This window comes from Camelus bactrianus, chromosome 5 (assembly GCF_048773025.1).
Source record: "Camelus bactrianus isolate YW-2024 breed Bactrian camel chromosome 5, ASM4877302v1, whole genome shotgun sequence".
NCBI lineage: Eukaryota > Metazoa > Chordata > Mammalia > Artiodactyla > Camelidae > Camelus > Camelus bactrianus.
The window spans coordinates 88,098,942-88,126,933 of NC_133543.1; the positions used below are offsets into that span (position 1 = coordinate 88,098,942).

General features: G+C 42.2%; 1 protein-coding gene and 1 non-coding gene across 2 annotated transcripts; both read left to right on the forward strand.

Annotated features, from left to right (window-relative positions):
* On the forward strand, positions 1 to 27,977 carry ARPC2 (actin related protein 2/3 complex subunit 2). The gene is made up of 11 exons (XM_010948752.3): positions 1 to 157; positions 372 to 453; positions 8,079 to 8,113; positions 9,430 to 9,542; positions 13,346 to 13,391; positions 16,304 to 16,490; positions 17,117 to 17,210; positions 22,573 to 22,699; positions 24,232 to 24,332; positions 24,670 to 24,770; positions 27,510 to 27,977. Exons 2-11 carry the CDS (start codon positions 380 to 382, stop codon positions 27,532 to 27,534), a joined length of 903 nt encoding a protein of 300 aa, XP_010947054.1. The 5' UTR covers positions 1 to 157; positions 372 to 379; the 3' UTR covers positions 27,535 to 27,977.
* Positions 3,209 to 3,344, forward strand: LOC123615043 (small nucleolar RNA SNORA42/SNORA80 family). Its single transcript, XR_006722575.1, has one exon. It is a non-coding gene; the product is annotated as a small nucleolar RNA SNORA42/SNORA80 family (small nucleolar RNA).
* Positions 27,978 to 27,992: the final 15 nt, after the last annotated feature.

Below are 27,992 nucleotides of genomic sequence, written 5' to 3' on the forward strand. Positions count from 1 at the left end.
ATGGCGCCACGGGGCCGCGCGTCCGGGCGGCGAGCGGAAGTGGGTGTGAGAGCGGAAGTGGCCGGCTAGAGCCGGGGGCTGGGCGGGGACCGGGCTTGTCGGTGAGGCGGCAGCGGCGGCGGCGGCTCGGCAGGCGGGTTCAGGCTTCAGGGGCCAGGTCGGTCGGGTGGGTGGGCTCTCCACAGTCAGTGCGTGCGCGGGCCAGCGCGCGCGTCATCCCCTTTTCCCCACCCCTGTCCCTTTCCCCTTCTTCTCTAACCTCTTACCCCACCCAGCCCCCCTCCTCAGGGAGCAGCAGGGCCGCTCCCTCCGTCCTTTCCTCCCTTACCCACCCTCACCGCCCTTGTTTCTCCTTCCCCTGTCCGGGGCAGCCGCCGCCATGATCCTGCTGGAGGTGAACAACCGCATCATCGAGGAGACGCTCGCTCTCAAGTTCGAGAACGCGGCCGCCGGGTGAGCGCGCGCCCGGGGCCGGCGGGTCGGGGAAGGGGTGGCAGAGTTGACTCCTGCTAATTCGCTCAGCGCCCCCAGACATGGAGGAGGGAGGTGGGGGACCTGGCCAGGTGTGGGGAGTGCCCCGGCAGGGTAGACATGGGAGGTGATTGGGCTCGGTGGGGTGAGGGGCAGAGATGCGTGGGGAGAGGCTCAGAGAAGGGATGCGGAAGCAATGAGTGGACAGGAGTGCGCGTGCCAAAGGGCATCAGACCTGTGGGACGTGAGGACAGCTTGGGCCAGAACTCTCGCTGGAGACCCCCTTGCCCTCCAGAGCGAGCAGCGGACCACTTCCCTCTGTATTCCCGTCATTGTTCAGAACCCGGAGAGAGTCCACTTAGGATTGCGTTGGAAAGAGTTTTCAGGAATTCCCAGGACCGAAGATGCAGGCCCAGATCACCACCAGCCCTCTCCCTCCCCACCCCCACCTCCTAGTCAAAAGGAGCCGGAGGGAGGACTGAAGGCAGGCCCGGTCCTGCAGCCGCAAAACGCGATCTCTCTAGTTTTCCTTCCCCGAACCCTGCTGTGAAAGGCACTGGCTATATTGTTATATTTCTCAAGCAAAGTTAATAGTACCCCCCTTCCAATCCACACCCCTTCCTTATCACTCTTCGGAGGTTCTAATTCTCCTTCCCCTACCCAGTATCCTCTATCTGGCTGTTTATCTTTTAATTCTTATACCATGCCCCTGGTCTGTGATTTCTTCTATGGTAATTCTGACCACAGTACACACTTAAAAGCCTCGAGTCTATAAAGTCCTTAGATACTCTCTTTTTAACCACTGGCCTTTTAAAAAGTGGACTTAGGGTGTATATTCAAAGGCAGCCTTCTGTGTCAGACACAAGAATCAGTAGAAGACAACCTCCTCCCCCAAAGCTGCTTTGCTTTTCTAACATAATTTTTAAAACATGAACCAAGGATTTGGTTTTAGCTTCTAATTTTTGGCGGCCTGTGGCCAGTCCCTTTGCATTTCCCCATGTGTGAGAATGGGACTTCACATCTTGGTTACACAGTGGAGGAAGTAAGTACAAACTGTTTCTGATGAACTGGGAACTAGTAATAGGAAAGTGCTTGGAGAGCCACAGATGGGAGAGGATTGGTGGAGGGAAAATTCTAAATAGACATAATGAACTTGTGGTTTGGAGGCACTAAAAAAATATATTTCTAGACCACTGCTTAAATTGAACATATTGTGTCTCCTGTCTTTTATAAGGCCGCAGATTTTATCTGTAAAGCAAAGTCCGACTTTGCTTGAACATCAGTAGCTACTGTTTCCTGCCAGAGGCTGCAGTTGCTTATATTTTAGGCTAAGTTGCTTCTCATCTTCAGCCTCGCTTACTAGTTCCTTTGCATTTTAAGTGTTCAGGCAAATCAGCTTAGCGACTTATTTTGGGTGATTGCTCTGAACTTTTGAGCAGTGTAGCACATAGGAGGAAGTTAAGCTAACTTCTGCATTTTCGCAGCTGATCTTCAGTGAATTCTCAAGTTTAGACTAGCAAAAATATGAGACCTGAGTGGTTATAAGCTGATCTACAAGATAAATCCCTGTGCATTTTCTAGTAGAAGCATGCCTTGTAGTGTAGAAGTATGTTCACATCTACTTGTGTATGAGTAACTTGTGATTCTGACATGTAGTCCATTACTCAGAGCTTCAGGTCTTTTCCTTTTAGAACATAATTCTGAAAAAGAACAGCTGACCATTTAAGCTGGAGTAAAGTAGGCACTCAAATCTGGAAGGCATAACTTCTGAGAGTTTTTTTGTCTTTAACAGAAAGTGTATGTTGTAGCAATGTTGAATATTGGGGCAGGGCACCAAGTTTTGGCTTTTATTCTGGCCTGTCTTCCTTTTGAGATGTGACTTTAAATAAGTGGACTCAGAACATACTCTGCTGAAAAGCACTTTGAAAATCTTTGAAAGAGACCATGATATTCAGCCTAGGAGGTAAGACTTTCCTGGGATTGCAGATGTAACACCTAGCAGAAGAATTTCCAGGCATACCAGTAAGGTGAGGCAGCAGTGAAGTAGTTAAGTATTTATCAAGGCACATGCCTAGCCAGAACTTCCAGAGAACGATAACTAGAGTGAGAACTGTAAACATTTATGAGGTTCTACCAGTGCTCGGCACCAGGCGGGAACAGAAGAGGGGAGCCTTTCTGAGAGAGTCCATTGGCACAGTTACAGAGGAGCTAAGGGGTGAGATGTGTTGGGGTGGAGATCAGAGAAAGACATTAAAGAAAGGCAGTAGCTTTGGGGAGAAATCTTGGAGATTTTAAAGGCTTTGCCCACCTAGGAACCTCCTGGGAGAGGTCAGTTCCACCCTGCTTTACACTTCTCAGCAAACCAATTGGGGAAAATGGGTTCAGAGCAGCCTTCCCTAGAGTTAATCTTCCGACTCTGCAGTGTCCAATAAGGATAGCCATTAGCTACATGTGGCTAGTTAAGTTTAAATAAAAATTAAGTAAAGTGAATTAAAATTAAGCTCCTCAGTCACACTAGCCACAGTTCTAGTGCTCAGTTGCCACATGTGGCCAGTAGCTGCCGTATTTGGGCAGCACGGATGTAGAACATTTCCATTATTGCAGACAGTCCTATTGGATGACACTGTTCCAGCTACTGAAAGTACAAGAATGTGATAGTCTGTGATATATACTTCAGAATACAGTTGTGGTAATTTTCCTTTTGAGGTTGCTCTTTTTTAAAAAGATGCCTCTCAGAGCATGGTAATGGATTTATGGCGGGTCCTCCTCTGTGGGCCTCTCATAGTGTACCCATGCCACAGAAAATTGCAGCCTTGAACCATTGCCCAGCCTCCTTACCTGTGGGCTGTGAGTACTGAAGGGGCTTTATACAGTGTGAAACTAAAAAGAAACAAAAAACAATACTCAGATCATCCCGCTAGATCTTCTTGCCTGCAACATCCTACTAAAAGTCTAAATTTCCTTCAGGTAAAGCAGCTCTGTCATCTAAACTGTGTAAGAATACATTTGGTCATGACAGCCTTTTAATTTGGAGGCAGTTCTGACAAAGCCTAAGATTCATTCTAAACAAGTTACTTTGTTTTTTCCTACTGCACTCCTGGGAAGGTGGCTTATTGGAATGATTTATATATCTTCACAAAATGATAATTATTGGTAAATTATCTTCCTGACAGCCTTCAAACTAAGAATGTGACTAATTAAGAAGCTGAACTCAACACTGCAGATAACCTCGCGTGCAGGTCTTGTCAACAGTGTTCCTTTTCATTTAGGAATTCTTACCCAGACCCCCAATTAAAGCAGAAGTAATCTGGCAAATTAATTGAATTCTTTTGTTAGTATATGCACACCAAGAACCTTTATAGCCTCAGAAGCTAGGCTTGTCAACTTGGCTAGAGACTGGAGTCCAGAATTGAAGAAATGCTGTCAGATGCGAATTGCTCTTGATTTTAAGTGCATGCTGGCTCCTTGCCACAGCTGTGCATATTGTGGGAAGCCGTGGTTCCGTAAGGGGGAATGAAGCTCAGTAAGCAAGCCGTGCCAGGTCGGGTGGGCGAGGACTGTGGGAGGAGAAATTTGAGAAAGGAATAAAATTAAATCTTGCTGATACCTTGTTCTCATTCCCAGATATGCTGTATATGTCCTCAGAGAGACAGGCTGGTTAGAAGTGATTTGGAATTAGGACACTGTTTAAGGATTTTGAAGAGATTGAATGTAGTGGCTGACTTGCTGAGACCATCTGGTTGGTCTTTTTACAGGACACTATAGTTACACACTGCTGCCCATCCTCTGGCTGCCTTGGGACCACTTTAGGCATGAAGCCCCAGAGCTACACTCCACCAAACCTGTGACTGCTTAGGGGCAGGGTCTATCATTTTAGTTGTCATTGTTTCCACAGCATTCTCAGTGTGTGGAGAACTGGCTCAGTAAGTGTTTTCTTGAAGGAATGGATGGAGCCAGACAGAATGGTTCTTAGTTTCTTCAGGATCTTACCATTTTTCTGACATTGTGTGACTTAGCTGTTAGACTCTCTTTGTTCTCCTTATTTTGAGACATGGCTTAACAGAGAGTAGGACTACCTCTTACCTAATAAGATCCACTTTGTAGGTTTTGCTTAAAAAAGATGATGGGAGCCTTAGAGAGGACTTAAAGGAGAGTGATCAAAAACCTTTATAGTGAGATAACGGGCAGAATTCCTCTAATTCAGCTCATGAAAGAGATAACTAGAAGAGAGACATAAATGCCCAAATGGGGAACTGGATGCACTGAGGAGTAAAAACCCCGAAATCCTTAATGAAAATAGAGGATTGGATAATACAGTTGCCAGGAGTTCTTTATTCACTGACTAGTGACATTCTAGAAGCTTCCTTAGGAAAAGGATAGAAGAAAAATTTTTAAAGGATTTTAAGAATAGCTCTTCAAACCCATTGGAATGAATTGAATATATTTTAGTGCCTTGTGCTGCACAGTCAGTAACCTTGAGGATTTATCCAGCTGGCTTGTTCTAGGATTCCAGACATTACAACAGTCTGATAGGGGGTTCTATTTCTCCTTATACTGCTGACCAGTTCCTGATTCTGGAAGTTAACACAGTCCCAAAACCTCCCAACCATGGCTTCGAAGTCTGGTCTCCTTTGACTCTTACCTAGAAGAAAAATTAATTCGTTGATCACCTTCTATGAACCAGGCCCTTTGCTATGAGCTATAACATGGTCACATTTCAGAATGTGCCCATGTGACAGATAGCAGTTCCAGTTTACAGTTGAGGAAACTGGGGCTTTTGGGAGTTGCTGAGGGAGTAGACATATGTGTTAAGCGTTGTGCAGGCAACCTTCCCTGATGATTCCTGACCTTGTTTATGATATGTCACGCACACAACATGACACTATCTGAATGGCATCTGGGTAAATGGTCTAGCCTGGAGGTTCTGCCACTGGGCTGCCCTAGGGACTGTGGGGATTATTATCTCAGCATATCTGTAACTTAGTCACAAGACGCTGGTTGGGAAACTGCTGTCCACATAGCATCTTAGTTAGTCTTCGTAGCAACCTTGGGTGGTAGATATTTTTGATCTCCATTTTCTAAAAAAGGAACGTTAGGTCCGCTGACATTTGAGTAACAATTTGAGTAACATTGCTTGTGGTTACAGAGCCAGTAAGTGACAGAACTTGAAGTGAACAGTCAACTTTGAAGGGCTTGCTTTTTCTGTGATTAAACTCACCCCCAGCATCTGAAATTTTAGCAGATAGTAGGACAGAAAATAACCATTTATCTTTTTGGCCTATTAAATGGTACACTTTCTCCCAGACCAATCTTACTCCCATCTAGCTCCATGATTTTAATCCACAAAAGTAAGTAACTAACACCTGGTCTTGGAATTGAGCGCAATATTTCCCACTCTGTGCAGTCTCTTTGTTGGGGTGCAGAGTACTTGGACCTCTAACTCCCAGATGACTTCTTGGGAAGACTGCTTTGGCGCAGTGCTCTCCTGAGCAGCCTGCCTCTCTACTCTGCAACCTTATGCAGCCATAAATAGTAAACTAAAATATTAATGGCAATGATTTGACAAATATTCCCAAGTCAGGCAGCAAACTGCTTAGTATAGATCTCAGCAACTTCTCCCAGTGGGGCTCTGTGCTCAGGGAACTTCACAGCCTAGAGAGATTCAAAATTTCAGAGTCAAAAGTTTATAGCTTAGAACCTAAATGTCTTTATCTATAGTTGATTTTTCTTGGTCTGTTGGTGAAGTGGGAGAGTGAGGAACTCAGTCCTTCCTTGACTGAATTAAGGCCTAAAGGTTAAAAAAGAAAGAAAGAAAGAAAAAAAAAAAAACAGCTGACTACTAAGTGATGCAACATGGACTTTTATAAGCCTCCACCCTGCCTCTTTGGCACAGCCAACCTTCCTTGGGAAAATGTACCTCAGTGCTTCAGTGCAGCCTCTTAATGTTTCATTCAAATGGGCGGTAGGTTAATGTTTGTACTTCTTCCTTTGCTGTTGTTTTCTCCAGGTGAGGAATGGTGGTTGGCCATTCATTGCCTTTGTCTCCTGACTGCAATTTCAAATGAAAGATCAGAAACAGCTTAAATTTTCATCCAGTTCTTTTCATTATATTCTGAACTCCCTGCTTCTCCATAAACACACTTGATACTTGTTTCTCAGACACCCAAGTGCTTTTCTTAAGTCACATATGGATGGCTTTGAAGAAGCAGGGTAGAACTCTGTGATTTGTATAGGTTGATTTTACAACCGGGCTAACATATGCTTAATAGAAGCCAGTTTCCTTGAGCTGGATGATTTAGCTCTGCAGCAGCTTTTTAACGGTCATAAACCACGTTATTTATTCCGTTATTTCCCAGCAACTCTGGAGGGCAACTCAGTCGGTTCCTTTTACAGGTGCGGGAGCGGAGATAGTATAAAAGATATGCACTTGACTGTGAGGTCTTGAGCAAGTTAGGCAAGAATAAATGTAAAAATGTGTGTATTTGTCTGCTGGCCCATAAAACAAAGTGGAATCATTTGAGTTATAGGTCATTAGCTGATAAAACTGCAGAGTCTTCGTTCGTTACCTACCATTGGGCTTTGGGGAGAAGTGAGGAAAAACGTAAAAGTAGCTTTTCACTGAGGGGTTAATTGACTGTTATTGTTCATAGCTAGGATGTACGTCATGCTTTCTAGGTAATAACTCAGCAGCATTTATCAAATAGAAGTCCATGTACCAGGCTCAGCAACGAGGCACACAGAAAGTGTTAGGCTGTCATTGCCTTCCAGGATAAGTTCTTCCGTGTCTATTATCTTGTTTTATCTTTAGCAGTTGTGTGTGGTAGTTAGGATCACTTGTGTTCTCCCATTTTATAGATGAATAAGTGAGAAGATGAAGCGTGCAGGTGTGGATTTGTCTGAAAGCATGGTCCTGATGAAAATACTAAAATTGTAAAGCAGGTGTCCTGATTGTTCTCAGTGATTTCAGTGTTACTTTGTGCTACACTTTGTGTAAGTACAACACTGGAGTTTAAAAACAAAACCAGAAAAGCTAGGGTAGAACCAAAGAGGGCTTCACATAGGAGAGTGGTGAGTACTTTGGTGACATAAGGGACAGGGAAAGATATGTAGCAAGACTTACAAATTGTCTTTGAAATGGAATAGAACTGTCTGTATTGTTTTATGGTCTGAAATCATCCTTTCTCTTTAAGTAAATTTAAACCATGTGACATGCTCTTTAGCAGTTTTCCTGCTGAATGTGCTACCTCTATCACTGCTATCTGGTGGGGGAGACCTTGACCAAAAGAGGGCATTTTGTGGGTCACATATAACAAACGTGTCTGTCACGGTCTCAAGGCATTGAGAATTGAAGGTGAGCACCAACTACAGCAGATTCAAGCTGGAGAACAAAAACTCTATCTGCCCTGCTTCCATTTTTTATCCTCCACCTTAAGTAAGTCCAGAGGTTCAGGTGCATGAGAAAAATGAGTTCTGTACTCAGATTGACAAGCATAAGATTTGTACAGAATGGTCTGATCTTAAATAAGTTCAGGAACCTTTACAAGCCCCCGTGAAGGCAAGTGGCAATATGGTTGTCTTAACTAAAGGAGTTTTGTTTTGTTCTGCAGAAACAAACCAGAAGCTGTAGAAGTAACATTTGCAGGTAAGTGCCTTTATTTCATCCCTATTAAGAGAAGCCACAATATAAAAAAATAGAAAACAAAATTGTTCGTAAAATAAGCTTTGACATTTGGGGTGCTGTCTCTTGATTGTCAATTTTGTGTGTGTGTGGTCTTTATTTTCCATGGATTTAGTGAGCTGTGTAAAGTTGCCTGATGATACCTTAGAAGTTTGGGTTTAATTTTATGGTACAAATGAAGGGTTTTTTTAATTTGGAAATACCATGTTATCATCTTTAGCCATCATCTTAGTTCGCCTAGCACAAGAGTAGTGGGGCATCATGAAAATGCGAGAGACCTGTTCAACAAGTCAGTGAGGGATGTCACTGCCTTCTTTTCCCTAGAAAGAATCAAGTGTTGATACTACTCACTTGCCGTGTGAACTTTGAGGACTTAAAGGAACTTGGACAGTCACCCTCTGTAAAATGAGACTGCTTGACTAGATGGTCTTGGGAAATTTTTTGCAGCTCTGAAATGCTGTGACTTATAGGCCAGGTACCATCCCCATCCCTTTCTACTAACTAGCAGTGGCAGCCCTCCCTAAAGTAATGGGACTCAGCACCTAGTTTTAAGAACTACACAAGATAGTCTTCAGTGTGCTGCAGGAAGATAGAAGCCAAAGAGAGAGGGGAGGCCTATAGATTACAAAAACTGAAGAGAGAACCAAATGCAGTGTGTGGGCCTTGTTTGGATCTTAATTCAAATAAAACAACAGCAGTTTAAAAAGTTTTTGAGACAGAATATTTAAATGCTTGATTGGATATTTGATATTAAGAAATTGTTCTTAAAAAATATAGGCATGACAATAATTTTAGGGTTATGTTTTTTTAAAAAGGTATCTTCTTTACCTTCTATAGAGATATATTCTGAAATATTTCTGGATAAAGTGTGATATGTGGGATTTACTTCAGGATAAATCACTGGGAAGGAGTGTGTCTAATGAAACAAGATTGGCCATATGATAATAATTTTTGAAGCCATGATGAGAGTATGGGTTCATTATACATCATATTTTATACATGTTTAAAATACCTCACAATAAAAGTGTGGGGTTTTTTTAGTGATTAAAGTAAAAATAGCTTTGTAATTTTGGAAAAGAACAAAGAAATAAGTACTAGACAGTTCTATCTTAGTCTCAGTCATTCTGCTGACTTTCCATATAGATTTAAAATAAATGCTATTTTACTTATATGCCTACTTGTAAGGCAGACTTGTGACTTGCAGGTAGGCAAGTAGGCAGGCACTTTGAGATATTATTCCCTATTCCCAAGTCAAGCAGTCTTATTTGCTTTCCTTGCAGATTTTGATGGAGTCCTCTATCATATTTCAAATCCTAATGGAGACAAAACAAAAGTAATGGTCAGTATTTCTTTGAAATTCTACAAGGAACTTCAGGCACATGGTGCTGATGAGGTAAGTTCCACATCACTTTTCCTTGGGACTCTTGTTTCCTCCTCACCTTTTCTTGGTAGCTCGCCACTCCTAGAAGATCCGTGGCACTGAGTCACTCCCCCTGGCACTGGCCACTCAGGATAGCTTGCTCACCTAACCAGGGGCTCTTGACTTCACTTTCCATAGTCATGTAAAGAAGGATGTTTCCCAGAAAAGGTTTTGGTTCTTTGCTTTCTTCTTACTCTAGAGAAATAAAGATGTTCTCTAACCAATGAAAACAAAAACAGCTTTAGTTCTCAAAAAATGTAACAATAGTTTTCCTTGACCAGTACAAAAACAGCTATCACAAGACTGAGATGGTTTGTGTTCTGTTTCTGTGACATTGTTAGTAGGTATATAACTTTTGGTCTGTTTAAAGTTTATAATCTTAATTTCTCATTCTGGAAATTTAGGCACAAATCTGCCCTTCACATTTTTTAATTTAATGTTCTTTAGAGCTGGCCTCTTTAAGTATCTCTTCTTCCTTATGACTGCTTTAGGGGAAATAAGAGAAGGTGTCCAGGCATTATGAAACTCTTGGTGGCCATGCTTTATTCAGTAGCTTCTTTCAGTAGCTAAAGTAGCAGGTTTGGTTCCTGTTGAACTGTATTTGCTCTGCAGAGAGCCATTTATGGAAGAAAGAAAATGCTATTACACCAGTGTGCGCACATTGTGGTTGGATCTCAAAGCAGGAAGTATGACTCAGTTCCTGAATCAGTTTTCAAATATCTTTTCGTTTTAACAAAGTAGGTTTTTCTTAATCTGGTGAATGAAATTACAGCCATTTCTAGTTTTTTTTCTGATTAAGAATAGTAGCTTTTGAATTATTTAAAACTTATATAATGAAAAGGCTGTTTGCAAAAGCATATGATCCCAATTTCAATACTTTTTTGGTATTAAAAACTAAAATTGATGTTAACCAAGCAGAATACCAGGAGTCATAGGCAGTTACTTCCCTTACTTTTTCATATGCAGTTGATTTTCCTCATAAATTCAAGGAAGAGCTAAAACTTTTTCTGACTTGCCTCATAGATTCAAAGAAAGAGAAATGGTTCAGAGAATTTATATTCAGGGTTATTGTACCTGAAAAAGAAGAGCTTCAGGAGAAAGACCTAGTCTTTGAAAGCTTTTGAAAGATTATTATGTAAATGATACTGACTAACTCTTCTCTTTATCAGATGAAGAGCAAGAGGAAACAAGTAGCTGTTAAGATGGCCCTGCATTAGATTAACTATAAGACAACTGCCTGGAAAGACTTGTTGAACATTTGCACAGACAGCTAAGAAATTGTGTAATCATTCTCCCTGGACAGTTCTCTCTCTTTAAAGATGTAGGTGCAATAAGAACAATCCTTGGAAGGGAGAGAAAGTGTTAAGCTAGATTTCTTAAATCTCCTTTCCAGTCTGTGCTTTCTTTACAATAGAACTGCAGAACACATTGCTATTCTTGTAGCTACCACAAGGGTCAAAGAACCCACCCCACCCACTCAGGTGGGTGGAGTACTTAACATTCACAGCATTGGAGCAGAGTGCATAGTAAAGTGGCTCCCTGGGTTGGTTAAACAGTGACCAGCCTGTGATAACCACAGGAAGCTTGTTACTTTGTCACAGGCCCTTTTTCAAAACAGAAAGCCCCTGCTCCTAATGTGGAAAGGTCTGATCTCCTGGTGTCAGGTGGGAAGAGGGAGGCGCAGGTTGAAAAGTGAATCATAGTTAAAAGTACAAGTGAAGTAAACAGGGAAGCGTTGGCTGGTTTTGCCAAGAGGAGGGAGCAGCAGAGTTGAATATGGTATAAATTTGGCTCTGAGAACCTCTTAGATCTCAGAATATTAACTTAGTAACTTGGAATTAAACTAAATCTTAGAGGCTGTGGTTTCTTCCACATCTGATTTTCCCTTCCTCTAAGCACACACAGTACAGCTCAGAGGTAGTATGCTAGTTAAAATTTTTCTTTTTCATTTTTATTGTATTTATTATTCTCCTGTGTAGTTAAAATTCTTATTGGGGTATGCATATTACTTCTTTACCCCTAAACTTTATAGAAGTGGTATATGGGACACTTGAAGGTCAAATCTCTCTGTGCCACCAACACACTCTATGACCTTGAACCTCTTTCTTCAGTTCTTCTGTAAAAGAGAAATCTCACAGTGGCTGGATGGTCACTAAATAGGAACTTCATGTGACATTACTTATCTTTTGCCTTTTTTCAAACAAGTGTGATCACTGATTCATGCTGTGAGGTCCACCCTATTATCCAAGTTTCTCAGGTTGAGAATTTTTCCCAGCTATAGGAAAATGGTTAAATGTATGGCATATTAAATATTTAAGAATAGGGGAAAGAACCTCACCATCTGATAATTTTTCAAATGAGACATGAAATAAATGGTTTGCTCCTGGTTTGTTTTTTGTTTTTGTTTTAAATACCTAGGGAGTACATTGAAAATACGATTAGAAGAAAAGCACTGACATTCACTCAGATCTATTATCTGAGTCTGTATGCGGGAGATGGGCACTGAGACCACAGCAAGACAGAGGCCCTGCTCACATGGAGCTCCACCCTAATGCTGCCTGTGTTCACAGTGCTTCTCTTTAAGACATGCATGCAGCTCTTATAATTAAAACAGAAGTTTGTAATTTTGTTCACTTTTAATTTGGTAACTTGTCATAGATTAAGTACCCCCCTTTTATTGGTATCCCAGAAAATGCAAGAGGATTATCAGTGTGTTTGTGGTGACATAGTGTTAGAAATTGGCTGCCTAGAGACAAAACCCCACAGCCTGTTATGCTACTGTGGGTTAGTATATTGGCCTCAGTTCCATCTTCCTGTGGAATAGTGATGACATCTTCCCTCCCTAACTCTAAAGTTTTAATGAGTTAGTAATAAGCCCTGTCTGTGTTTTGCCTCTTAAACATATAAAGACTTCTAAATACCAAGAGGTTATTAAATTCTAGTGTCTTTAATGTTTTTTTTCCTGTCTCCAAATAACTGCCTTTCTGCTGCTTAATGTGTCCTTTATAAATTTAAGTCAGAACCATTCCTTCCAAAATAAAAAGTTTGTTTCTTAAGCCATGTCAGCCTAGGAGCAGCTTCTACCAGGCGGAATAGCCACACTGGCAGAGAAGAAATAGGAAGGTGTAAAATGTTTTACCATTTATTCCAAAAAGCTGGGATGTATCGTAAGAATTGATTTTGAGAAAAAGACTTTATAGAGGACAGCCTTCTATGGACCCACCAGAATAAATAACTGGCTAAGATTCAATTATCCATTGTCTTTTGCCTTTAAAAAAGCTAGTGATGAGCCAAATAATTTTAAAGCATACAAGATAAGCAGACTAAGTAGAGTCAGTTCCTGTCAATTCTGGTTTTATCTCTTCATTCACCTGTGTCAGTGGTTTGGCCTGTGCTTAGTTGATAACTAACATAATCTGTTCTCATTTGAGTTTGGTGTCCTTCTGCTGTCCTGGGGGGAAAAAGGTGATTATGTGCATTGTATGATCTGGAGGAACAGAGACCCATATAAAGGGTGTGACCAAGTCCTAAAGGAGTAAAGGATGAACCTCGATTGAAAAACAGATCCTAGACTGACTATTTGGATTTAATCTCAGTTCTGTGAGTGACTTGCTTGGTAACACAGATAAATCTGCTTCCCTTTTATATCCAGGTTCCCACTTACCATTTGGAAGTTAGGAAGAAATCTGGCTTAGGAAATGTTTGGCAAGCACAGAACTTTAAAAATGATGAAGTTATGGCCTTTGATTTAACATATTTGTTTTTGTATTTCCTAGTTATTAAAGAGGGTGTACGGGAATTTCTTGGTAAATCCAGAATCAGGTATGTAGTAATGTGAGTGACTGTGGAATGACATGGAAAGAGACCTGTCCTGTTTGTACTGTGCTTTTTTTAGCCAAAGGATTTCGTTTAAATATTACTCACTTTACAAACATTTCTTCACGAGTCCAGTTCCCACTTTAACTCTCTCCATAAAAAATAGCTTTTAAGGGGCTTTGTATTGTCCAATAATGTTACGCAATGTGGTGTACAGAATTAATGTATGTCATTTTTAACATTTTCTGGATAGGGCCAGGTGACGTTTCCTTATATGTTTCAGCCAGAGGGCCACTATTGTTTGCTTGTGGTGATTAAAATGCCTTTTGAGAAGACTAAGAAAACATTGTTTCTTACTCCAAGGCCCTAGTAACACCTTTATACACCTCACATTTAAAGAATGAAAAGGAATATTCACGACTATTTTCACATTTTCAAATAACAAAAATTTCAGCCCCTTCTGTAATCTGTTCTTCTAATCAACAATCTCTGCCTCCTTCATGGCCAGAGGAGTTGGAAAACATCGTGGCCATCCCTGATTAGAACAGCTTTGTTACACTGCTTTAAAAGCAGTTTAAAGTGGAAAAAAACTGAACAGTATTTTCATCGCTTTGATTAAGTGGTAGTTTCAAATTCTGAGGCATTTAGCTAGGCCCCATACTGAGGACCAGCTAGTAAGACTGAACATAATACTTGTTACTCAAATCCTCTTACTGTGGTACCTTGATCAACAAATTGTTCTAGAAAGGAAAATGTGTCTCTGGCTTTCTTTTAACAGCAATTTCTTTTTTTTTTTCCCCTCCTAACAACATGATAACACCTCACCACTCCCATTAGAATACCTTTCTGTGACTTTTATATCCTTCTCTGGAAACAAAATGATCGAAGTTTAAAAAGTACCTTTGGAATGTTACTTATAAGTAGGAATATTTGTGGATGAGAGCTTTGACTGCTCTCCATAAAGAATACTAAAATGTGTTAATCCCCAAATGATAGCACAAATGTATCTCAGAAATAAAAACCAAAAGATCAGTAACACTGTAGGCTTTAAGAGGAATCAAGGAATTTTGGAAAGAAATTAAAAAAAAAACAGAACTAGAACAGAAAAAGCATATAGGAATGCTTGGGCATGTTTGTCACTTCTCAGATCCTAAAATCTAGCAGAACAACCAGAGTACAACCCAGAGAACTCATGCATCTGTCTCTGGGCCTTCTCGTCCACTTCCTGTGCTAAAGCACACACTGCCAGATTGCAGATCGTGTGTTCACACAAGTGCAAAGTATAAAAACATGTGAAAGTATCATCTCTCTTCCTCTTTTTCTGTTGGTTTATCTAGGCAAGTTTGGAAAACTCAGCAGTCCATATTAGATTTTTACTTTTTTTCATCCTCAGTATATTTTCTTCATCATGTCAGAAGCCTTATTTAAGCTTGAGTTCAGTTACCGTATTTAGTTTGTTTTTTTTTTTTTTTTTGGCTTCTTAAAACCAGCAAACCTCAACTTTAAATATTTTCTTTTTAAATCTAATCTTGTGGTCTATTTGCTTATCTGGTTTTCAGGTACCCAAAATGGGATGGTGATTGATACTATTTAATATTGGAGTGCCAAAAATGTGCTAAGCATTATCTAGAACAGAGATTTACATAGCTGATGCTCTCATGGGGTTAGATTCAACAAAAAACACAGACCTCAGGAATGCTCTTGAGAAGAAATTAAATAATAACAAAGTACAAAGGTCTTAGATACTCAGAAATGTGAAATCCATGCAGTTCTGGTAAAATTATCCATCAGTTATCTAAAATATGAAATGATCCTTGGTGATGTACAGATATTCTTGCAAAATCATCTATAGGCCTTTGGACAGGTATTAATCACTTGATTGTATAATAAAGTGTCCCAGCCTTGTCAGAATTTATACTTGATACGCTATAAAGAGGCAGAATAATGTAGCAGTCAACAGTATTGGATTTCAGTCCCTGTTCTGCCCAATTTATTGATGGATGACCCAATATGTTCCAGGCACTATAAATACTCTATGTTCTTTTAATTCTCCCAATAGCCTTCCCCAGCTCACCACCCCGTTTTTTTTTTAACAGATGCAGGAATTGTAGAGGTTAAGCAGTTTGGCCAGGTCACAAGTGGCAAGGCTAGGATTTGGACCCAATTTCATCAGTTCAATAGAGAGTTGCTTCCATCTCTATGTCATGCTGCATTTGGCATGGCATTTTGCTTCTTTGAACCTCTTTTTCCCTCTAAAATGAGAATAACCGTATCTGGCATGCCTCCTTCAAAGAATTCTTACAGGGATCAAATAGAATAAAATATTTTAAAACACTGAAAATTTTACAGTGTACATAAATAAAAGCTATTGGGGAGATACATATACACATTTTTTTTTCCTTTTTAGGTTTTTCCTTTTTTAGGTTTTTCCATACCCTGCCTCCATCCTCAGGGTTTGCTATGGCATGTAAGTGGGTATATTTTATTATCAAAAAGCTACCCAGCTACTGACCATTTTGGCACTTGGCCTGTTAAACCATCAGAGAAAAATATGTAACTCATATTATATATAGCTTGATAACATATTCAGCCCTCACCCCTTCACAACTGTCTGGAACACTAAATTTCTAATCAAAGTTCCAGAATTATGACTTCGTCCCATTCCTTGTTTGTGAATCAGTCATCTTTGATAATTGATTCAAATTTTTGCATAGCATTTGTTAATTAGCTATACACATTTACAGTAATTTTACAATAATTAAGATTTTATTTCACCTCATTTGCCCTATGAGGTAGATAGGAAGGGACAGCATTCTACCTGAGTTAAAAGTACAGACGCTGAGACAAAATAAAATGTCATTAGAACCTGAAAAGTTTCTTTTATTATAACTGCTGGGTGTTTTTCTCTTCCCCTCCAGGATACAATGTCTCTTTGCTCTACGACCTTGAAAATCTGCCTGCATCCAAGGATTCCATTGTGCATCAGGCTGGCATGTTGAAACGAAATTGTTTTGCCTCTGTCTTTGAGAAGTACTTCCAATTCCAAGAAGAGGGCAAGGAAGGAGAGAACAGGGCAGTTATCCATTATAGGGATGATGAGACCATGTGAGTATAGAATTTGTTCATGAAGCCTGGGTATGGCTGTCACACATGCTTACCCAAAGACATTTGGCTCAGTCAGACCTTAACTGTACTGTGTGAATCCTCCTGAAGTGTCTCATAAAATTCTTTAAGGCAGGATGTAGATGGGGGGGCGGGGGCATTTCTCCTACTTCCCAGATACTGAAAGCTGGCAAAAGATGAAGAGTGCTTTCCTTTAAGTCACCACCATTTTGAGGCCCCTTCAGTAGTGTAGCCCAGATAATCAGGAAGCAGAGGGTGACTATAGGTTCTGTGTTGTTGCAGCTCTTGGATCATCTGCATACTGTGAGTCTCATAGTATATAAAGAAATATATATTTTTAAGTGAAACTCTGAGAATCAGTAACTCTAGATTCCATGTAATACCACATAGTCAGTAACATCGACTTTGGGTGATTTTCATCTCCTGCCTCGTAGGACATGCATTTATTATGCCGACTCTATTGGCCATAAATACTTAGCCTCACTGGCACCCCTTGTTTTATGAATTAGGATATTTATGGCTACCCTCCTACTTCACTTGTAGATCAAGTTCTTGACAAAACTCTGTTCTGATTCTATACTTAATCTCGTGGATTTTGTTCCTCTCAGGTATGTTGAGTCTAAAAAGGACAGAGTTACAGTAGTCTTCAGCACAGTATTTAAGGATGACGACGATGTGGTCATTGGAAAGGTGTTCATGCAGGTATGGAGCAGACATCTTGGTGGGGGAAACCATGGCATGATGTTTTATACCTTGGTGCCAAAGCACACCATAAACATAGAAAAAGAACTGGCTGCTATGTTGATGCTGAAACTTGTTGAAGATTTAATTAAAGAGCCCTCATCAAACTCACTGAATTTTTTTTTTCTTAGTGGTTTTAGCCTTTTGCAGGACTGAACTAGAGGGTTAACTGAGTATTAAACATACTAACAAAATGACTGAACATTAAGCATCCTTCCTGCCATGGGGTCTTTGATTTAAAGTTTGGTAATATTTTCTACCCTCTTGTGTTTCCTGGAGTTTCTAGCAAGGTCTGTCCTTGGCTTGGTTTAGTCCTAAAGTCTTTTCAGAATGGAGTCTAGGAATATTCTTGAGTAGTAGGTAATGCATCAATAGGGTAGACTTGTGGAACTGACAGTGAAGAGAACGGGCCTGAGTTTGACCGAAGTTACCATGGAGTGCCTCCCTTGAAAGAAGCTCATCTACTAAGAAGAGGAATGGAGTTTAGCAGGACATTTTGTAATTGGATTTCTGGTGCAGTTGGACTCGAAGTCTGACATAATACATCCATTGTGGCTTTGTCATGCAGTCTGCTAACCAGTTGCTGGCTTTAGGACATGAGAGCTCATTGGTGAAGTGGTATCCTGACTGGTTTCTTCTGAGATGGGTCAGCATTCGAAATCTAGTACAGTGGTTAGACTTTCAAAAAACTTTGTACATTCATTCTGTTCCTTGTCTGGGGCAGTATCTTTTTTGCCAAATAGAGTTGAAAGATAGTTGTGCTTAATATAGTGAGGATACATTGTGTGTAGCCATTCTAAGTGGCTAGGAAAATCTTCAAAAGTGATATTCTCAATTTGATCCATCTGTAGTGGCTTTTTATGTTTAGGCTATTTAATGAGCGACTCTAATTTTGTAGCCTCTGTGCAGAAAAATTAGAATATTGTCACAGCGTTTGAGAGTACTAAACTTATGAAAAAGTAAGAGAGTGTGTGTGTGTGTGTGCGTGTGCACAGATATATAGATATGTATGTTTGGGTCCTAAATGTAAGCTTCAGACAGGCATTTCATATGTTTTTATACAGAATTGACAGGGGAATTCGATGCAGTAGCCCAGAAATTGGGCTAAATCCAAACTGACGGGCTAATTTTAAAAGCAATGAAGTATATATTTAGATTTGGCTGGTTTTTTACCAGTCTTGTTCCATTTTATTCCAGGCAGCATCTTAACTTGTTTTTATAGTTTAAACAGATCTTATCTTGGGGAGTGTACTGGCAATTTGTTCCTTGGGAGAATTTTGTATATTCTTTTTTGCATGTGAATTTAAGCTCTCCCTCAAAGTACAGGTGGTGGGGCACTTACCTAAAAGGGAAAACAAAGTGTCTGCATTTTTGCACTGACAGTGTCTCCAGTGAGTGACAGGCCTGGCACTGTATGAATGCCATCTGCCCTGCCTCCCTTTCCATACTCAAAGACTAGGGTAATTTATTTGAAGTGACCTTAGAACCTGGACTTATTTTGCTGGCTTTTCCCTCCAAAATAAATCATCTGAGCATTTTCCTGGGCCTAGTTACTTTAAATTTCTAGGAGAAAGGAGAACAGTGGTTGCCTGGCACAGAATAGTGTGACCGGGGGACTATGTTGGAAGTTCCTGATGGTCACTAGTCTGCTTGCTGTGGGTCTTTGTTCTCCCGTGACAGCGTGCACCTCCAACCTGGTCAGAACACTGTCCCTGCTTTTGTTACTGGGCAGGCAGACTCTGAGGTATGCCTACTGCCTTTAAGGAAAAGTCAGAGAGTTTCCATTCCCTGCTCACATGGATGTCCTGGTGCTTGGCTTTGGGTGTTATCTTTGTAGGCATGCAAGCTGAGCACTAGAGAAAATCTGGTCGATGTCATCATTTCCGTGCTCATTCTGTGAAAAGTGATAGGAACAGTGATTACCCTTTTGGATACTAGCGTGGTGAACTAGAATTTTTTTTCATATTTGGATCTTAAAGTCAGTCCAGTAACTTAAGAGAACTTGTTCAAGGACAAGACAAAAGCCATCTGCTGCTTAGGCAATTGTGAAGATGTTATTTTGAGGACCCTTGCTACCTGTATACATGTGTGGTTATATCTGAAGGATGTTTTCCTGAACTGGGAACACTGGGTCAAGTTCAGGAATTTTGATTAGATATTGCCAAACTCTCCTCCATAGAGATTGTGCCATTTTTCTTTCCCACCTCCAGTGCATAAGAGTATTCATTTTCCCAAAGTGTTATTAAACTTTTGGAGTTCTGCCAATCTGACAGGTTGAAAATGGTATCTGCTTTCTCTAATGAGCGAGGTCAAAACATCTTTTTTTACGTTGAAGGCTGTTTGTTTTCTTTTCCTATGAGATGTCTCTTTATGTCCTCTACCCATTTTTCCATTGGGTTATTGATCTTCTCGGTTTCTTTATATACTAGGAAGATTAGCCTGTTGTCTGTGATAGAGTTGCAAATATTTTTTCCAGTTAGTCATTAGATTTTGTGGGTTGTTTTTTGTTGTTGTTTTGTTTTTTCCCCATGTAGAAGTTTATTTTCACATGGTTAAATTGATCCATCTCTTACATCTTCTAGATTTTGAGTCATAGTTAGAAACTCTTTCCCTTTTGCAAGCAAGGTTAAGAATAAATTTACCTGTATTATTTTCCTGGATTTTTTTTTAATAGTTTCATATTTTACACATAGATATTATTATCTATGTGGATTTCTCTTGGTGCCCGGTGTGAAAGATGGATCCGTCTTTTTTTCTAAGTGGCTACCTGTTGATCCTAGTAGCAATTATTTATAAGCCCATTTTACACTACTAATTTAAGATGTTCTTTTATCATATACTAAATTTCTGTATATATTTGGCTTTATTCTGAACTTCCTATGGTAAGTTGTGCTTTGATGGAAGAGAGAAATAGTATTTTGATGCTCAAAAGATATCCTAGATGGAGGGAGGAAAAAGAAGACATTTAGGAAAATGGAGAGCTGCTGGGTTGATTGGTTGATTGGTTGGTTAGTTGGCGTTCAAGTACTATATAAGAGAGAAAAACAAGGAGAAACAAAGATGGGAGTGAGATTGCCTAAACAATAACCCCAAAATCAGAACTATATTGTTAGGCTGGGAGGGTATAGCTCAAGTGGCAGAGCGCATGCTCAGCATGCACAAGGTCCTGGGTTCAATCCCCAGGACCTCCTCTAAAAATAGATAGATAGATAGATAAACAAACCTAATTACCTCCCCCAAAAGTTAAAAAAAAATTTTTTTTAAGGTAAAATATATGTATATATATTGTTAACCAAGTCTGAAATGTACCACTTTCCATGTATACAGAACTGATGAAATGCTGCCAAGTCACCACAGGTTTACAAATACCCCATGTGGTTGTGAATGCCACTTATACCAGTGAACTGGAGTCTTAAAGAAGCTTATTAAACACAAGAAAATGCTGGCAGACAGTTATCTGTTCTGTTTTCTTCACTGGGACTAAAGAATTTCTGTTTTTAATGATCCTGGCTTCTTCTCTTCCTCTCCAGATATTTTTCTTTTGGGGAACAAAATTCAAAGGGGAGCTAACCTAACCCATGATGTTAATTTATTTCCCACCAACCTTTGGATACCAAACAGTGAGTGAGCTCAGGAGGCAGAGTGGTGAAACAGGCGGGACCCCAGACTGGGCATTAGACCTCCTCGGGTGTTAGTCTTCCTTTGCTGCCCATTAACCGAGGGCTTGCTGATCACTGTGCATTCTTCCTACCTGCAGATGGAAACATAGTCCTTGCTCCCTCCTTCAGAGTGTGACAATGCTGAGTTGGCCAGGGGAGAAGTGCTTTCTTTCCGCAAGCCACGTGCTAGACAGCCTCTTTGAAGGGCAAAGGACTAGACACAGAGATGAATAAAAGCAGGATCCTTGGCTTGAGAAACTCACAACCTGGTAGGAAAACTAGATGCATTAATGAATAGTAAAGTATTACAGTAGAGGTTTGTAAAAGACATGGGAGAGCAGCCAGCTGCCCCGAGGCTTTTGGAGATGGCATTATAGAAGAGGTCATATCTAAAGAGCAGTAGAAGAGCATTGTAGACCAAAAGGCAGTATAACATGTTTTCAGTGCTCATAAAACTCGAGACCTTGGAAGGCCCCTGGTTCCATCTTTCTGCTATCACTCAGAATTTGGATCATCCAGTTTTACTGGCACTGCTGGAAAATCTGGTTCTGTTCTTACAGATCTGGGTTGAGACAGTGATTCCTCGTATCACCTGTCTGCTGACACAGGAATGCATGGATTGGGAAAGCTTGAGATTTGGAGATTAGAACACAGAAGAAATGACCTGAATTTTACATCCTCAAGCATTTTTCTGTAGTTTGGTTATGGGTAGATACATTTTCTCAAGGATGAGCTTTTATGTAGGGTGATGATCATTTTGTCCAGGGCCATTCTAGAGCCAGAATTAAAAATCAGCTTTCAGTTCTCATAGGTCAGTCTCCTTTTCTCAGTGAACACTAAGACAACTCATCTTTTTTTTTTTTTAATGGAGGTACTGGTGATTGAACCCAGGATCTCATGCATGCTAAGCATGTGCTTTATCAATGAGCTATACCCCCCCCACCAACTCAGCTTCTTTAATAGTGTTGTCTTCTGCCCCCAAGAAGGGTTTAAATTTGGTCTAAAGTTCTGATTGATGAATTCTAAGCAGTAACAGGATCTAAGATACTTCAGTGAAACAAGATCTGTGCAAAGGCTCAGAGCCTAGAGAAAGTAGTATTCCTGAAACTGGAAGAAGTGGAGGAGGGGTGAGAGGAGTGATGAAAAATTGGTCAGCTCATAAGGGGCTTTGTGTACAAAGGTAAAAGGAGTTAAGACTTCAGTCTCAACCAAGCTAAAGCTTGGGTTTCATTCACCCTGGAATTTTAAAGACTTCTTGAAAAATATAACCTCTCTTCCCATTAACTCAAAAGAAGCTAATAAGCAATAGTCCTTATCCTGAATATAATCTGGTTCTCCCAGTGCTTTGCAATTTGTTGTCTGTTTAGTCTCAGATGTTATTTTATCACCTTCTTCCAAAACGAGAAAGGGGAGGTAGTTGACTGTGCTTTACCTCACTTATTGAAGATCGGACTTGTTAAGTACTCTGATCTCTCCTTTTTGAATCTGGAGTGCATTGATGGCAGCCAGCACTTGAAGTATTTCCTGTTAGGTGTAGTTTATTTTTAACCTCTGCTGGTCCAGTGGCTACAGAGGTCACACCCATAGGGCAAGCCCCAGAGCACAAGTTGCCATTCATTTCACACCAGATTGTCTTCTGCTTGCTTTTTGCTTCATCCTGGCAGGAGTTCAAAGAAGGACGCAGAGCCAGCCACACAGCCCCACAAGTCCTCTTCAGCCACAGGGAACCTCCTCTGGAGCTGAAAGACACCGATGCTGCCGTGGGTGACAACATTGGCTACATCACTTTCGGTGAGCAGGGCTGGGCTGCCACATGTGTGCCTTGGTGTGTTCACACTGCAGTTGAACGGTCAGGGGAGGGGGCAAAAGCAGGCACACTGGATTGTTCATGTTGCCATTGCCATGACTGAGGGAGGGGTGTCAGGGGACACTAATTACAGGTCGTGGACTATTTTTGTACAGTGATCATTTCCCCTTTTTCCCTGTTTTTCTTAAATTCTAAGGAAAAAAAGGTAGCCTCTGATATCAAGTGTGAGGAGTTAGGCCCACATAAGCATTGCTAAGTAGCTAGGTGGGAATTTTCTGTCTTTTGGCATTTCTTGATTTTTGCTCATTAGGCCAGAGCTCCAGCCATGATTGAGTTATCCTACTTTCCCTCTAAAAAGATTCACATCTTCCCCTCTTAGAGTTGCTTCAGTCTGGTGAGCTGGCTCATCCTTATAGCTGAGTTTAGAATCGCAGCTCATTCACACACTGCACCTGATTGCTACTAAAATGTCTCCTTTTGTGAAGTTTTCTTTAATTCATCTCAGTGCTGAAGGTGCACCTGTTTATCAGAGATGAGCAAGTGGATTTACCATATTTCATTAAATCTAAGCTATACTTTTTTTTTCACTTAACACCCTTTGAGGTTGAGACACAGCTTACAATTCATGGCCTATCTCAATACATGAACTGATGGTAAACTAACAGTTATTAACATCCCAGAACCCATGCAGTGTAATTATCTCCTGCCTTGATGCTCATTTCTCTTCAGGGCAAATTGACATAGGGGTCCCACCCTTTCCTGTGAGGCACTCCTTTTCATTTCAGCAAAACTTTATCCTGAAGAATTTTGCTGATGGTAAGCCCACTGAGTAGTGTAGGTGCAGAAGATAGAGGGGATTCCGAGAAGCCAGAGGGAGAGAAGTGCAGGTCAGTCCAGGTGCGGGGCTCAGTGACTGCACAGGCCTTCAGGGGATTGCAGGGGAGTGCTTTTCTGAGCCCCCAACCAAGCAGTCCTGCTGGTCCTCATCAAGAGAGTTCAGATTCTTCTGCCTTCGTGTTTGATTTTTACCACAGAATACATGATCTTTTCTAGGCTCTAGTTTCTCTGAAGGCTTACTCTGCTTCAGCACCCAGGACAGGCAGGCTTTGTTCTCTAATCCTGATTGCTCCACAGTCTACCCAAGCCAGTAGTGTCATCTTCCAAGAGAGACTGTTGAACTGCAGGGGCGGGAGATAGTAGATATGTGGCACACAGAACAGATTTCAGAATGCACAGCCACAGAGTCCAGACCTGGAATGAATTCCAAGACCAGGCCCTTTCCCTGGGGAGTCCTGGTGTTTGAACATGATCACCTCCATTTGCACTCACTGGCACCTGCCTGGTTTTGGTAGTTACCCCTTCCTCGTCTCAAGGAGAAACCCATGACAAAGCCTGCGAGTAGTGAAACAGGTGGGTGTCCTTGAGCAGGGAGAGATTGGAGCTGACTGTAGGCTGCAGTCTTCCCTCCCTTTGTCGTGGACATTATTCCCTGATGCCTTGTCTGTGCCCCTACTAGTGCTGTTCCCCCGCCACACCAACGCCAGTGCTCGAGACAACACCATCAACCTGATCCACACGTTCCGGGACTACCTGCACTACCACATCAAGTGCTCTAAGGTGGGTGAGACCAGCCGCAGCACCTCGGCTCCTGTGCTCCACGTCATTCCCTCCACCAGAGCTGGTAACATAAAAAGTCATCTGTGTAGTTCTGAACTCTATTGCTATTGCTATGAACGCTACACAGATGGTTCTAAAGGCTCTGAGAAATCATGGCCTTTCTTCATCTCTCCCCCACCACTCCCCATAGCAGAGAGGTGAATATACGCTTCCTTGCATGGCCCTAATTCATCCCCAGGGTGGTTGTTCCCAGACCTTCCTGATGACTTCTGCTAATGAAGGCAAAGCTGCCTTTCTAGAACATGACTGCCTCAGTACCCATTGTGTTTGCCTCCAGGCCTATATTCACACACGTATGCGGGCGAAAACATCTGACTTTCTCAAGGTGCTGAATCGTGCACGCCCAGATGCTGAGAAGAAAGAAATGAAAACAATCACGTGAGTAGTAGGGCCATTCCTCAACAGGACCACCTTCCTCTCTGGAGCTCACCAAGAGGGAGGGTAGTGGGTGTCGGTGGCCTCCAGGTGTCTGGGCAGTAGCTGCATGTGAGGCAGGCAGTGTTGGGCCTAGCAGACTGAAGATGAGATGAACAGGCTTTCGCTTCTGAATGGGTTTCCTTGTTTTCTACATCTTTGTGAGTGAGAAGCATGGCAGCTAGGAAAAACACAGAGGGACCTTTTTACCCAGATAAGCTGTGTTCTCCTTGGACCTGAGTTGAGAGGCTAGTCTTGTCCTTCTTGGGGTCTTCCTAGAGAAATGGTAGTCATTTGCTTAAGGACATTTAGTTGAGTAAATAGGCCTGGAACCACCCCCAAGTGTTCTTTTTTCCTGGTCTGCTTCTCGACAGGAATTTTGCTTGAAGAGGAAGTTGCTTTATCAGGGATGGAGATGATGGGGGGAGCTGTAAATGGCTGAGGCTCTGCACGCAGGAGGCCAGCTTGGTCTGGGGCCTGGGGATTTAGGTCTGTGCCAGGTGCCGGGTCTTGGGCCCCCCTCTGGTGAAGTTCAGGCAGTCCTGTTCTAAAGATAATAGGTGCTGATCTGCTATCTTTTGTGCCCATTGAATTAAAAGTCTTGAGGTGAACAAGCCTCCCTGCACCCCCCCAGCCAGTGCACTGGCCAGCACCCCATCCTCTTGGAGGTGACCTTTGGCAGGTGTGGTGTGCCTAGGGCTTCAGGCTCCTCCTCCTGGCATGTTAAGCCTCTCTGCCAAGCTAGTTTCTGCTGCCGTTTTACAGGATGAGAGCAGTGTCTGACTCTTGGGTGCCTGAGCCAGGGGGTTATCAATCTCAGAAACATCAGACATTTCTACAGAGCAGTTTAAGTCACCCCTGATTTCTTCAGGCTTTAGGGTCTGCCTGTCTCTTGTTAGGAAATTAGTACCAGGGGCCTTTCTCTGTAGTAGCTCTGCCCATTGTCTAGAGCCAACCGAGTGTTCATCCCATAGCAGATCCTCTGCTCAGAGAGTGGTGTCCACATGCCATGGCAGCAAAAGAGCAGCATGACTCCTTCTACTGTGCAGCTTCATGGCAGAGCCCAACATGGGCAGAACGCACAAGTTTGGGAGGCAGGAGACGGTGTGTGCCCGGGGTGGAGGGTGGTTCTCTTGCTGCCCCTGCAGAACCTTGCCTCCAGCCCGGAGTTTACAGGTCCCCTTTGCCTGCTTGCTTCTCTCACCTGCACCACTTTGGTGACCTTGAGTGTGAGGCAGCCAATTTCATGCCACTTTAAGGACGTAGTGGAGAGACAGGCTATTCAGTAGAGGCCGGGAGGTGACCGGTAGCCTGGTACAGCAGAAAGCATCCTGACCTGGCCAGCCTGCCACCTACCAGACAGGAAGGCTGGGCATCTTAAATACAGTCACAGGCTGCCTGTGCCCCGTCAGCCCCATGACTGCGCGTCCATTCTGGAGAAGAGCCCACCAGGCAGCCATCGCCAGTGTCTCCCCGCAGGGCTTTTCCCCTGCCCTGTTCCACAGCCAGCAGACTGGTTGGTCACTGCACAGTGAGTGTAGTGGTCAGGGGACAGGGACAACTCCCTGTCCTGTTGGGGGACTGGGAAAGAATGAGTCCTTAAAATGAGCAAATTGTTCATAAACCTCCTTCCTGAAACTTAAGAACAGCTTTGCCTTTTTCTGTCCTATGACCTCTCTTTGGCAGAGGTGGGCCCCAGAGAGGAAGAGGGGGAGGCAAACAACTGTATTCACCCTGAAAACCAGATTGTGTTCCTAAGGGTGGGCAAGAGTTAACTGGCTCAGCCTGGTAGGAGAAGCCTGGGTCCCCACTCTGCTGTGTGGGGTCTTAGACCCTAGAGCAGCATGAAAGAGGGTGGCGGGCCTGCTGTGAGAAACAGCCTTGGATCAGAAGCTGACCATCAGCACCCACAGTGCTCTGCCAGAATCGAATACTCAGGAGTTTTTTATTGGGGGGTGAGTAACAGAATATTTTTGTTTCATTTTGGGCTGGGTGAAACACTCAGGGCAAAAAACTTTAGCCCCCATAATTTTGCCCCAGTTTCCCATAGTTCTAACTCTAGCTTCCAGGCAGCTTTACCAAATGCACACCCTCTATCTTTGGGAACCAGCCTGTTCCCAAAGGTGGCCCTTCTGGGGAAATACTGGGTGGAATAGGACCCCATGGCTCAGGAGCCTTAAGTCAGGCAAGTGTTCTGTGACCGAGTATCGTTACCACTTCACAATACAAAGTGCCTTTAACCTTGAGAGTGGAGGGTTGCCTCTGTGAACATCCTGACCCCATGGTCAAAGATTTTAGGAACTGCTATCTGCTAGCCTGAAAAGGTATAAGCTGTGTAGGAGGACCATGAATTGTTTCCTAGGATGAGGGTTGAGCCCAGTCTGAAGCTTGAGTGGATCTGACCCATCCAGAAATTGGGGGCTCGTAATTCTCCTGTCTGACTTGGTACATTTACTGTCCTCGTGGGCTTAGCACAGATATTACTTGGTACCCCAAAGTATTCAGCAGGGAGAAAGAGCTCATGAGATGTTTATGTGAAAGCCGGCTCTTGGCCCGTGCTTGGAGTTCCTGCATACCTCTGCTGGGGGAGCCTTGCCACTTCATGTTTGCTGTCTCTTCCGGATCCCATCCCTCGCCCAGGTTGTGTGGTAAAAGGAAAGGTGAGCAGAAACTAGCCTTCACACGCACTCTCTGCTTTTGAAGGGGGAAGACGTTTTCATCCCGCTAACTCTTGGGAACGGGAAGAGGAAGCGGCTGGCAACTGAAGGCTGGAACACTTGCTACTGGATAATCGTAGCTTTTACTGTTGCACCTCTTCAGGTTCTTAAGGGATTCTCCGTTTTGGTTCCATTTTGTACACGTTTGGAAAATAATCTGCAAAAATGAGCTGTGCTTGCAAGGACTTCATGGTTCTCAAGAATTAAAAAAAAAAAAAGGAAAAAAAGAATTCCACTTGATCAACTTAATTCCTTTTCTTTATCTTCCCTCCCTCCCTCACTCCTCTTTCCTTCCCCCACTTTTCCAAGCTATTTTGCTTTGCAATATGTTACTGGTAATGAGTTGCAGGATAATGCAATTTTAACTTGTTTTCTCCTAAGTATTTGAGTTCAAAACTCCTGTATCTGAAGAAATACGGTTGGGGTCATTAATAAAGAAAATCTTTCTATCTTACATGAGAATTCACTG

Bases quoted from the DNA above. Each gene is read 5' to 3' on its own strand.
- ARPC2 (XM_010948752.3), top strand. From the start codon at position 380: ATGATCCTGCTGGAGGTGAACAACCGCATCATCGAGGAGACGCTCGCT. The intron at 17,211-22,572 runs GTATGGAGCAGA...TCATCCTGGCAG, and splicing joins TTGGAAAGGTGTTCATGCAG to GAGTTCAAAGAAGGACGCAG. The intron at 22,700-24,231 runs GTGAGCAGGGCT...TGCCCCTACTAG, and splicing joins CATTGGCTACATCACTTTCG to TGCTGTTCCCCCGCCACACC.